General features: G+C 42.9%; 2 protein-coding genes across 3 annotated transcripts in view; one reads left to right on the top strand and one right to left on the bottom strand.

Moving 5' to 3' along the window:
* TPRG1 (tumor protein p63 regulated 1) overlaps positions 1 to 13523 on the bottom strand; it is a 171425-nt gene that overhangs the window by 118088 nt on the left and 39814 nt on the right. For both annotated transcript variants that reach the window (XM_043875115.1, XM_043875117.1), the window contains one exon: positions 1827 to 2060. In XM_043875115.1, the coding sequence (XP_043731050.1) occupies positions 1827 to 2051 (225 nt within the window). In that variant the 5' untranslated portion in view covers positions 2052 to 2060. The remainder of the gene's footprint in view (positions 1 to 1826; positions 2061 to 13523) is intronic.
* LOC122675922 (cyclin-dependent kinase 1) lies at positions 408 to 1680 on the top strand. The gene is made up of 2 exons (XM_043875114.1): positions 408 to 461; positions 499 to 1680. The coding sequence occupies exon 2, from the start codon at positions 524 to 526 to the stop codon at positions 1415 to 1417; it is 894 nt and encodes a 297-aa protein (XP_043731049.1). The 5' UTR covers positions 408 to 461; positions 499 to 523; the 3' UTR covers positions 1418 to 1680.

Raw genomic sequence — 13523 nt, 5'->3', positions numbered from 1 at the left:
TCTATTTACTCCCCAGCTTTGATGCACAGAGAAGAACTGAGCTCCAGACTGCAATTCTCTATTTGGAATGAAGTGCCTGCCCCTACACTGTACTATCAGCATGCCCTGTATACCCTTGAGGTTCAGGTATTCTCAGTAAGGCTTTCTCTTCCATCACGCATGTCTTTTCCTAACATAGAGCAAATACTCCCTCTGGGCTCCCAGCTTTATATTCTTCTAGCAAGTCTGGTTTTCTCTTCATGGAGCATTAACTTACTGAGGTCAGGTTTAGCAGGAATACAAAACTGAGGAGCCAAAGACCCATGGGAGCTGGAGGACCTGCTTCTCTGGTGGTCAAAATAGACCCATAACTTTTCTGAAATTCAGCTCCTTCACCTGTAACATTGAGATAAAGATGCCTACTTCAGGCACTCAGCTCCAGAGCTGGCGCTTGGAAGTTAGGGGAGAGCGTCGCGGACGAGGTAGCCGCCGCAGCTTTCGCCACGGGATATAAGTCGGGATCTACCATACCCACTGATTAAGTATGGAAGACTATACCAAAATAGAGAAAATTGGAGAAGGTACCTATGGAGTTGTGTATAAGGGTAGACACAAAACTACAGGTCAAGTGGTAGCCATGAAGAAAATCAGACTAGAAAGTGAAGAGGAAGGGGTTCCTAGTACTGCAATTCGGGAAATATCTCTATTAAAAGAGCTTCGTCATCCAAATATAGTCAGTCTTCAAGATGTGCTTATGCAGGATTCCAGGTTATATCTCATCTTTGAATTCCTTTCCATGGATCTCAAGAAATACTTGGATTCTATCCCTCCTGGTCAGTTCATGGATTCTTCACTTGTTAAGAGTTATTTGTACCAAATCCTACAAGGGATTGTGTTTTGTCACTCTAGAAGAGTTCTCCACAGAGACTTAAAACCTCAAAATCTGTTGATTGATGATAAAGGAACAATTAAACTGGCAGATTTTGGCCTTGCCAGAGCTTTTGGAATACCTATTAGAGTATATACGCATGAGGTAGTGACACTCTGGTATAGATCTCCAGAAGTATTGCTGGGGTCAGCTCGCTACTCAACTCCAGTGGACATTTGGAGTATAGGTACCATATTTGCTGAATTAGCAACTAAGAAACCACTTTTTCATGGGGATTCAGAAATTGATCAACTCTTCAGAATTTTCAGAGCTTTGGGCACTCCCAATAATGAAGTGTGGCCAGAAGTAGAATCTTTACAGGACTACAAGAATACATTTCCCAAGTGGAAACCAGGAAGCTTAGCATCCCATGTCAAAAACTTGGATGAAAATGGCTTGGATCTGCTCTCGAAAATGTTAATCTATGATCCTGCCAAACGAATTTCTGGCAAAATGGCACTGAATCATCCATACTTTCATGATTTGGACAGTCAAATTAAGAAGATGTAGCTTTCTGACAGTTGCCCTGTGTTGTGTCAAGAACAGATAATTGTATTTTTACTGTTCATCTCTGTTTCTGTCTTTGTGTATTTTTCTTTTCTTTGTTGTAAAACTTAATCTGTACTTCATCTTCTGATTTCAAAAGTAACTTAAAAATGTAAATACTGTTCTATATGAATTTAAATATAATAATTCTGTATATGTTTGTAGATCTCACTGTAACAGCTGTTTGTTACTATAATAAAACTATATAAATCTAAAAAAAAAAAAAAGATGCCTACTTCACAGTTATTGTAGTTATTACATGAGATAACAAATGTGAAAACAGTTGATAAAATGTGGCATATGGAAGAATAATAGGAATTTAAAATGAAGTCTTATGCAGTATTTAAGAACACTAAAGGTTTTATGATTTTACCCGAGTGACGAAGTACTTCCGTGAGAGATAAGACTTGTGATAGGGATTCGGGTAGAGAGTGGATTCAATCACACTTGGCAGCCTTGAAATCTGCTTTGGCGCTGGGACCTCTGTGTCTGGCTCCCTCTCCTCCACAGACAGCTGATCTGTCTCAGAAGGTTGGTCATCTTCCTCTCTCTTCAGAGACACAGGCTGGAATCCCTCAAAGCTCCCAGTTGTTGACATTTCTTTAGCCTAAAACAAAGAAACAAAATTCTCAGGAAAAAAAAAGTCTTAACTATGTGTCTTAACTATGGCAAAAAAAGTTCATGATGAACAACCAACGCTCCTAAAACTGACAAACCCACCTCATGTTAACCGAACAGATGCACTGACGGATGGAGTTCAGTAACACAGACTCTATGATCATCAGGGGACATTTACCAGACAGAAGCAGAGATTCTCTGGACAGAAAAAAAGAAGCTACAAGTAGTTCCATTTTCCCCATCTTTAATTCCATGGAACAAGAAGGTGAACAAGGAAAGAACAATATGAAATTATCACTAGACAATTTCTCTTCAAGTTTTTGTAGTATTTTTTCTTGAAAGTCTACCAGCCTGTGAGCTTATTTAGGAGTTAAAAGCAATGATAATGCACTTTCTTATGTACTTCTTACTAATAGGGCACAGAAGCACTTAGAACTGAGTGCTTCTTTTTAACTGAAAAATTGCAATTCTAAAAATGTTGCCTCAAGGACATATTGTACAACACAGGGAATATGACCAATATTTTATAATAGCTATAAATGAAATATGATCTTTAAAAATTGTGAATAACTATATTGTACACCTGCTACATATAACATTGTACATCAACTATACTTCAAAAAGAAATTTTTTAAGTAAAAAATAAATTAAAAAGTAAAAATGTATCCTAAAGAAATAATTTAGACAAATGCCTAAAGATGTAAATATAGAAAGCCATGCATTACAACATTGTGTCTAATAGCAAAAAAGAAAACATAACTTCATGTCTAACAGCAAAACATTGTATGTAATAGCAACATTAGACACTCACACAACATTGTGTCTAATACTAAAAATATATATAGTGAAACTAAATATCCATCAGCAGATAATTGGCTAAGACAAGTTATACCGCACAAATATAATTTGATCATCAGAAATGTGAGAATATATTTTTACTACAGAATGATGTCCAAAATGTAATGCTAATGGAAAAAATAAGTTATAAAATATTATGAAAAATGTTATTCAAATTTGTTACAATAATTCAGAAAGAAGGAAGGAAGGGAGGGTGGGAGGGAATGAGAGAGGCAGGAAGGAAGGGAAGAAGACATAATACCTAAACTTGCATACGTGTATATATGTATGGTATGAGAGAGGTTAGAAAAAAACTCTGAAAAGGAGTAAAATAAAATAGTAACAATGATCATCTCTGAAAATCTAGTGGTTACCAATGGGGAGAGGGAAAGGGAAAAGGACCTGATAGGGGTAAGGAATTATGAGGTATCAGTTACTTTTTCTGGGCTCCAAAATCACTGCAGATGGTGACTGCAGCCATGAAATTAAAAGACACTTACTCCTTAGAAGGAAAGTTATGACCAACCTAGAAAGCATATTAAAAAGCAGAGGCGTTACTTTGCCAACAAAGGTCCATCTGGTCAAGGCTATGGTTTTTCCAGTGGTCATGTATGGATGTGAGAGTTGGACTCTGAAGAAAGCTGAGCACCAAAGAATTGATGCTTTTGAACTGTGGTGTTGGAGAAGACTCTTGAGGGTCCCTTGGACTGCAAGGAGATCCAACCAGTCCATCCTAAAGGAGATCAGTCCTGGGTGTTCATTGGAAGGACTGATGTTGAAGCTGAAACTCCAATACTTTGGCCACCAGATGTGAAGAGCTGACTCATTTGAAAAGACCCTGATGCTGAGAAAGATTGAGGGCAGGAGGAGAAGGGGACGATAGAGGATGAGATGATTGGATGGCATCACCGACTCAATGGACATAGGTTTGGGTGGACTCCGGGAGTTGGTGATGGACAGGGAGGCCTGGCATGCTGCGGTTCATGGGGTCACAAAGAGTCCGACACGACTGAGTGACTGAACAGAGCTGAACTGAACAACTGTGTATGGGCTTCTCTGATAGCTCAGTTGGTAAAGAATCCGCCTGCAATGCAGGAGACACCAGTTCGATTCCTGGGTTGGGAGGATCTGCTGGAGAAGGGAAAGGCTACCCATTCCAGTATTCTTGGGCTTCCCTGTGGCTCAGCTGGTAAAGAATCCATCTGCAATGCAGGAGACCTGGGTTCGATCTCTGAGTTGGGAAGATCGCCTGGAGAAGGGAAAGGCTACCCACTCCAGTGTTCTGGCCTGGAGAATTCCAGGGACTGTATAGTCCAAGGGGTCACAAAGAGTTGGACACGACTAAGTGACTTTCACTTTCACCCACTATGTATAAAATAAAGAAGCTGTGAGGCCATATTGTATAGCACAGGAAATAAAGCTGATATTTTATAACTATAACTGGGGTAACCTTTAAAAATTGTGGATCACTATGTTGTACACTTGAAATGCATATAGTATTGTATATCAAGTAGACCTCAATTTAAAAAAGACAATGATTGTCTCTGGATGATAGAGTTACAGGTGATTTTTATTTTCTGTTTTTGTAAGTTTCTGGATGCTTACAATGACTACCTCTGACCTAACATAAATAGAAACACAGTAGATTCACTAATATTTTGTAAATTAAAAGAAGGATCACAAAACAAAACAAAATAGAAGCTACATGCTAGGCTAGCAAAAAGTGTCCTCAATCAGGTGGCCTTTCTCAAGCTGAGGCCACATAGTTAACGGCTACTGTGCACACATGCCCAACGCTATGACGTAAGAAGTTCTCATGCCCACCATCACCATGGGACTGGGAATGCCATCTTAGTCTTAGGGCTCCCTCCCACAAATTCCATTTCCTTCCTCCTTGTGAAACAACAGAAGGTGAGAAGTGGTGCCTACCCACAGCAAACTTACATTATTGAAACTGGGAATAATTAGAGTAGTCAAAGGTGGTAAAATAGTACTACATATAATTTATTGCCTAGCCCTGGATACTTCTGAGCATGAAAAAAGTGCTATTAACACTTATGCTAGGATGATAGGTGTAAACCAGCATTGTCTCAGGCAAATGTGGACATACGCAGTCACCTTGAGGGGCTTGAGTGGAGGGAACACATGGCTGGGCAGAGACTCACAAGCAAAAAGCCCTCTGCTGATCACATTACAGGTTATTTCCTCTGATTCTCCCAGCAACCCGAGAGTGATGGATTTGTTTCCATCTGTCTGTGGATCCCAGAGTTGGTGGGATGCCACCCCCCAACCCCTGCCCCGTCCACGGCACAGGTGGTGCTAGCAGTAAAGAACCTGCCTGCCTATGCAGGAGACATGAGACACAGATTCCAAGGTCAGGAAGATCCCCTGGAGAAGGAAATGGCAACTCACTCCAGTTTTCTTGCCTGGAGAATCCCATGGACAGAGAAGCCTGGCGGTCCATAGAATCCATAGGGTTGCAGAGAGTCGGACATGACAGAAGCGCCTTAGAAAGCATATGCATGCACCCATGCATCCCAGGGCACACTTGGAAAGTAGAGAAAGCACGTGGACTCCCACTCAGGACTCCCAACCACACTCGAGGTCGACAAGCCTGCCATGATGCACACTGTCTCACAACAGGAAGGGCTTCGCTGAGTTTTCAGATAAGTTTTTAAGCTATTGGCCTGTGAGAAATACAAGGACACGCATGGAGAAGCAGGAGAATTTGTGTGTGTGTGTGTGTGTGTGTGTGTGTGTGTGTGTGTGTGTGCGCGCGCCTGAGAGAAAGAGCACGGAGGCATTGTAGCCTCCCTGTTAGCTGCATGCTCTATTTTTGCAGGTCTGCCACCTCTTAGAGGCTTTTGGAAGGAAGTGTGTTTCTAGAGTTCCCTGTAACCTGTGAAGGAAGATTTGTGCCTTTGGGAAAGGAAAGCCTGCTTCTGTATTTGCCGCACTGTGTGAACTGGAGCCTAACAGACATCTGTGAAAAGCTCCAGTGCCTGGAAAACAGAGGGAGGATTTAATTAGCACCACTTCCTCTCCCTCAGGCTGTCTTCTCTGGAAACACTTGGGGATGAGAAGCAAAGCACTTAGAGACTGAGCTTTTGAGGTCCAGGAAAGAAGGAAACTCTCCTCCGCTGCCATTAAATTCTGACAGCCGTGAATAGTGGAAAAGCTAAGCCCAGCGACCTCAGTCCAGAAGGATTCCAGCTCTGTTTCTGGGGACATCTTCACAAGGACAATGAACTTACCTCCCTTTAACAACTTCCAGGATATAAGAGGACTGCCACGCATTGAAGCAGCCCCCTCCATGCCACCTGCCCAGACACTGTTTATTCCCAGTTCAATAAGACATTCCATCCTATCTCTGCTTAACCATACTATATACATTGAAATAGAAAAAGCTTTGTGCCTGGATAAATTAGGCTGCCTCACAGCAGACCCATCCAGAGCCATTTAGAGTTGAATAGGATCATTGTTCCCTAAGACTGCCTAGTAAATTGATCTTAGCTTGTGGTGCCCAAGAGAGTCAAGGCAGAATAATTTCTGAGGGAAACAAAGGGTCAAGGTTTAGAAAAGAATTTCATCCATATTTTTTGACCTGATTTTCTCATTTTAGGGAATTCATACCAAAGGAGGAAACAGGCAGAACAGGCTCCATCTTGAAAGCAGGACTCCACTGTGGGCTGGACTGTGGACTTTGAGCTATATACCCAGTATCTATGGAGACAACATGCCAACTGGAAAACCAGACTCCCCGCCTCCATGGAAGAGCCCCAGGGCTCATACCTAGACTCCCCTTCTCCTAAACGAATACCCTAATTATCTGTGTAACCAAATAGAATCATAAATTCTATTATGCTTATTGGGGTATGACCACAGGCCTATTGATAATTGTCCGCTGTTAACTACCTAGGCTTAAGGCATACGAATCTCAGGTTAACTTTGATTGTATCTTTCTTTTCCTTTGTTCAGACTAGTTTCAGAGAATTTGGTAAGGTGGGTTTGAGCACATACATTTAGGGTATATAAGTTTTTCACAAAAACTGGTCGGTGCCCTAGGCTAAGAGGAGACTCTGCTTTGGGCCCAGTGATGTAATAAACAGCACTCCACTATCTGCATTGTCCTTCTGAGTGAGTTTGTTCCCGGAACACGTGGCTACAACAATATAATGAGGCATCACCGACTCAATGGACATGGGTTTGGGTGGTCTCTGGGAGCTGGTGATAGACAGGGAGGCCTGGCATGCCGCGCTTCATGGGGTCGCAAAGAGTCGGACACAACTGAGTGACCGAACTGAACTGAACTGTACTCTAAAAAAAAAAAGAAAGAAAGAAAGAAAGTAAAGCCCTACAATACTAATTGCATATTCTAGGCAGTAATGAAAAATTGGAAACCCACTAAACATGCAATGGTCAAGGAATTTCCTTGCTACCTAAATGACACTGAGCAGACCCTTAAATAACAGCCCTTAAAATAATTTGTACAAGCATACAGCAGCATGGAGTAAAGGATGTATCTTCTTGGGGCAAGGAAAGCAAAGAGATTTTCTGTGCTAATGATTGAATTATTTTTATGTTGGTGAAGACTAGAGGGAAAATATTTGTATTTATTGAGGTAGAGGGATCATAAGTGAATTTTTGCTTTTTTAAAAAATTAAATCACGTTAGCACTCCTTTTGTAATAAACTATATGAATAAATCTGTTGGTTCACAAAGTCAGGAGCTTCTGGCCCCCGTACAGAAAGGGCAAGAAGAGACCAAAGGAAGAAGCAGACCACTCCAAATTGATCAGTGGCAGAATTCATAAGCAAGAGAACTCACCAACCAGGCTTGTCTTGGGTGGCCACAAGGTGAGTGAATCTCCACACCTACCTCCTGGAAACTTAAAAGCTTATAGAGAGGCCTTAACTGGTCCAATCACATCTTCAGTCCAGATGGTTTCAACACCACACTGCTCTCTCAAGGCGACCTCTGGACAAGGGCTCCCACTTTGGGGATGGTGGGTGAAAGGTACATGGTACATTGCAAAGATGTGGTGGGGGGTGGGGGAGATGAGGAGACATCCATTGCTCAGTTCACTTACTAGTCAACTAGTCACCATGTCCTCTGGAGGACCTCCTCCAGCAATGCCAAATAAATACGTAAAGAAGTGCCACCCTCCCTTTGGTCAGACAACAAGAATTTGCCCTGGCTTCACTAATCAAGGTTGTTTAAGATTTGCATGTCCTCTGAACAGCATGTAGCCTATGTAAAAAGTGGTTTGCTGAAATGTTTTCCAGGAACTTGGAGTCAGTTTTGTCCAGTTTAAGTTGAACTGGATGGGACCGGCTAGGACCACTGACCCTCCAACTGGGCATGTGCAAGTGTCCATCCACTTGGGACCTTTTGACGCCAGATGGCCAAGACTCCACCCTCAGATTTGGGCTAAGTGCCTCCACTGTGAGCATGCAGAGGCTTGTAGTCTAGTTGTCTGTGTGTCTGGGTGATCAGTCACTCAGTTGAGTCCGACTCTTTGCAACCCCATGGACTGTAGCCCACCAGGCTCCTCTGTCCATGGGATTCTCCAGGCCAGAATACTGGAATGGATAGCCATTCCTTTCTCCAGGGGATCTTCCCGACTGAGGGATTGAGCCTGAGCCTCCAGTATTTCCTGCATTGCAGGCAGATTCTTTACCCCTGAGCCAGTAGTCTAGCTGCATGCGCACAGAACGCTGCACCTTTTTCCAATCGCCTTTCCTCACACTCCTCATATTCCCCACATCTCCAACCGCTGCACCTCTTTATTCTTCATCACATAAATATTTTGCCCCTTGACTTGGGGAGGCAGAACTGAGTCTGGCTTGGTTGCCTTGTGAATAAACCGTCTCTTTGCTGCAAACCTCGGGGCATCAGCATTTTTACTTGCTTCGTGTCATACAAAATGAACCTGGCTCTGTAATACTTATTCTGGAAGATTCTGTTTCACTGTCCACTGAAAGATTTCTGTCCTATAGACAAACTGTACAATCTTAAAGTAACTATTTTTGCTTTCTTAAAATCAAAGGGAGATCCAGAATTGACCACCCTCTAATAAATATATGTTTCCCAGAGAAATAGATGAGTAACCATCCTAAGAACTTATAATCAGCTTGAAAGGAGTCACTGGTTACATTGAGTGGCCACAAAGCCAGCCAGAGGTGAAGAAAGGGGGAGAGTGGGGATTTTTTTCCCTCTCACAAGAGTTTAATAAAGAACAGTTTGTATGTAACAAAAAGCATCATATTTTTTTAGTTTTATTTTTTTATTTGACTGCTCTGGGTCTTTGTTGCCATACTCAGGCTTTCTCTGTTTGCTCTGCATGGGGGTTACTCTCTGGTTGCAGGGTGTGGATGTCTCATCACTGTGGTTTCTCTTGTTGCAAAGCATGGGGTCGAGGGCATGCGGGCTCAACAGTTCTGGCTCATGGGCTTAGTTGCTCCATGGCACATGGAATCTTCCCGGACAAGGGATTGAACCCACGTCCCCTGCATTGGCAGGCAGATTCTTAACCACTGTGCCTGGGAAGTCCAAAAAGCATCATATTTCACATTTCTGATCAAGACAGCAGGACTGACATTATATAGATACTGGTAAAACTCAGGAGTGCTTCTTGGTGAACCACTTCCTAAGGTCAGGTACCCTCTATTTCCTCAGCATGACTTTTGCTCTTTGTCCATCTAGTTTTCAGAATTCCTTCTTGGCTTCCTGCTCTCTCTGCCACCCTGGAGAACCTGTACAACCAGCCTCCACCTTGCTTCCTTTACTATCTGTCTCCTAAGATCTCTATTAAGTCTCCATGGGATTTATTTATATTTTTAATTTATTTTTTAATCCTATGCATCTCTAATGCAATACTATTGTATTGTGATTTCCACAAAGTTTTTGAAATATTAATAGCTACTTGAGTGTTCCCAAGACCATCCCTCTGGACCCTTGGAAAGCTGGATCCCACGTTAGAGAGCACCAATCTATTCTAACCTCCACATTTTGTAAATAAGGAAACTGAGGCCCCAATGGATTTTATGTCTCCTGAACCCTCAGTTTAGTTAATTTTTTGAAAATTAAAGACAATAAATAATGAAATTACGGCCACCACAAGATTAAAAATACAGTATCTCGAGGAGTACTTGTGGACTAACCAGGAGCTTAGAAGAGTCTGTGGTTTGTTAATAAGAGCTGCTTCCCACACACAGGTGAGGTGCTACTGGGATGGGGAGGAAGTCCGCACTTGAGTTCCTGTGGCTTGGGTTGCATTCAAAGATATCAACTGTGTTTTTCTGATGGTGACATTTCTACCCACATGAAGGGGTTAACATTCTCGAGGCACAGCCCCAAAATAAAACTCTGCTTTTAATTCTGACATTTCGTAAAGGTAATTTATGTGAATTTATGTGTGTAGCCTTTCCTGAGTCTCTGTGAACAGCCACGGGATGCGCAGTGGATACACAACAACTAACGCCTCAGAACTCTCCAACAAACCCTCCCCTGCGCCAGTTGAGATAAGAAAATTGGCAAAGAGTTCTTCACAATTTCACATTTTTTACATTAGTGGTAACATGCCAGAGGGGCTGTTCTGTGTCCTGGGGGAAAGTGGACTTGATGGAGGGTCTCTTGCCTCCCAGCTCCTCCCCTGCCAGGCAGGGCTCTCTGGTCTGTTACTGGAGATTTCACTCAGAGGCGCGGGGAGGGGAGAATACAGGACCAGGGTAAAGAAACATGGGTCCCCACTCCCTCACTGGTTAGTGATAGTGAAACCACTCAGTTGCATCCAACTCTTTGTGACCCCATGGACTACACAGTCCATGGAATTCTCCAGCCAGAATACTGTAGTGGGTAGCCTTTCCCTTCTCCAGGGTATCTTCCCAACCCAGAGATCAAACCCAGGTCTCCTGCATTGCAGGCAGATTCTTTACCAGCTGGGCCACAAGGCCCTGGGCAATTTCTTCCCCTTCTCTGCATGGCAGTTTCTTCATCTACAAAATGGGGAGCCAGACTTTATGGTTGGCAAATGTGTACTCTTGAAAACGATTAACCGATTTCAATCAAAACAAATTTCATTTATCTGTTTCTGGATTTCTTCTGAAGCTTTCATTTCAGGGGAAAATATATTGAAGTCTGAAAGCTGTTGGACTAAATTATTCCTTCCAGTGCAATCACTCTACAAGATTTAATTTTTCTCCAGTGCCCAGAAGACTCCAGATCTAAGCCTACAAATGTTCCATATGGTTTCCCCTACTCCCCCTTTAGCTGAGCATGTTAGTTCCCTGTGATTCAAATGTGAAGTCAAAGAAGGAGGATTGGGAAGGCAGTCATGAATTTGGGCACCCATTGTGGAGAATCTGGGGTGTTTGGCCTCTGACTTCCTCTAATGCAAGTGGGTATGCACAGTGACAGGAGATGCTAGGGATACCCACAGTGGAACATTGGACACTCAACCTGTGCCAGGGCCAGAGATAGACTCAAAACTTATTCTTGCATTTTAGAAGGAACAAATTTAGAGGTTTTCTGAACTTCTCACACAAAATATTAATTTTTAAAGATATTTCCTCAAAAATATATGGAAAATTGATTAGGATAAGGATATTGACTAGAGAACTTGGGAACTTTAGATTCCTTGAAATCAACTTTACTCATTTCCATAAACACTCCACCATTCACCCAGTCCAGGTTACAATGATGCTGGCATTCTTAACTTCTGTAGTGTTTGTCATGCTGCTCTGAATCACCGTTTACTCTCCTGTCTTCACTCCTGGGCTGTGAACAAGTCTGGAGCAGAGACTGTGCTGGCCTCCTCTTCAGGGACAGCACTTGGCATGGGATGAACGAGTTCTCAGATGGATGAATGGATGCCCTGCTTGTTTTTCTATCAAGTCTGAGGTCTGAGGGCAAGTCTTATGTCTGATCCATTGTTATTGGTACATCGTCTCATACGTCATCCATGAAAGTGAAAGTGTAGTCACTCAGTCATGTCCAACTCTTTGTGACCCGATGGACTGTAGCCCACCAGACTCTTCCATCCATGGGATTCTCCAGGCAAGAATACTGGAGTGGGTTGCCTTTTCCTTCTCCAGGGGATCTTCCCGACCCAGGGATCGAACCCAGGTCTTCTGCATTGCAGCCAGACGCTTTACCGTCTGAGCTACCAGGGAAGCCTCGTCATCCATGAGTGCTTAGTGAATGCTTATGGACTGAGTAACTTCAGTTCTTTGTGAGGCACGAATGGAAACGGCTCTGTACACTTACAATCAGACACACATCGAAACACATGCCACAGCTCAGAGCCTAGTGGAGGTGATGGAAAGAGAAGTGGAAAACTGCAGACTGACGTGACAGAGCCAGAAGAGGAGAATATGTACAAACACAATGGAAACAGAAGATGGAAGTAACAGGGGTGAGTGGAGAAAGAGGCTGGAGAGCGTGGAAAGTTAGAGCTATGGAGAAAGGTGCCTCTGCATCTTAGGGCTATCTGCATCTTAGAGAGTGGGTGAGGACATTCCTGGCAAAGGTGCAAAGGTATGAGGTGTGAAGAGGAGGGTGTGTTTGAAGGACAGAGGGTTATATGGTGTGTGAAACTCAGATGTCAACTGCCGGCCTCCAGCCCCTAACCTGGAAGAGCTGGCTAACACTTGGTTAAAACTACGGGGCTCTCTGACAGTATGGAAGTCTGAAATCCTCCTCGCATATCCTCTGTATTCTCTTCTCTCTGCCATCACGCCTCCATCTGTGCTGGAATAGGTCCCCCATAGTCATCCCAGATGCAGTCTGGGCTCAGCACTGCGAGATTCTACCAGCCTCAAGAGTGTCACGAGGTTAACAAGTTCCTTAGAGATTTAGAGCCATCATGGAGTGGTGAGTCACACTGTCTATAGTCCAACTTTGCTCCATTCCTCTGTTTCTTCTCTCTTATCAGGACAACAAGTTTTGCTTTGTGTGTATATTTATATTTGAAATATTTATGTATTTTGTTACCATATAATCCTGCAATCCCACTTCTTGGCCTATATCCAGAGAAAACTCTAATTCAAAAAGACACATGCACCCCAATGTTCATTGCAGCACTATTTACAAGAGTCAAGTCATGGAAGAAACCTAAATGTCCACTGACAGATGAATGGACAAAGAAGATGCAATATATATATATATACGATGAAATATTGTGTGCTGTGGACTTAGTCTCTCAGTCTTGTCTGACTCTTTGTGACCCCATGGACTGTTGCTTGCCAGGCTCCTCCAGGGAAGAATAGTAGAGTGGGTTGCCATACCCTCCCCCAGGGGATCTTCCCAACCTAGGGATTGAATCCAGGGCTCCCGCATTGCAGGCAGATTCTTTACCATCTGAGCCACCAGGGACTGGATCAGTGACGTTGATACAACCTCATGTATGAAATAGGTAACCAATAAGGACCTACTACATAGCACAGGGAACTATACTCAATATTTTGTAATAACCTGTAAGAGAAAAGAATCTGAAAATAATACACACACACACACACACACACACGTATAACTGATTCATTGCGTTGTATACCTGGAGCTAACACAGCATTGTAAATCAACAATACTCAGTTAAAAAACATGAATGTCTACAATT

The sequence above is a fragment of the Cervus elaphus genome, chromosome 19 (genome assembly GCF_910594005.1).
Source record: "Cervus elaphus chromosome 19, mCerEla1.1, whole genome shotgun sequence".
Classification (NCBI taxonomy): Eukaryota; Metazoa; Chordata; class Mammalia; order Artiodactyla; family Cervidae; genus Cervus; species Cervus elaphus.
Note: the sequence above shows the minus strand (reverse complement) of the source record. Positions and strands in the feature narration are given on the sequence as shown.

Coding starts and splice junctions, on each gene's coding strand:
- LOC122675922 (XM_043875114.1), top strand. CDS start 524: ATGGAAGACTATACCAAAATAGAGAAAATTGGAGAAGGTACCTATGGA.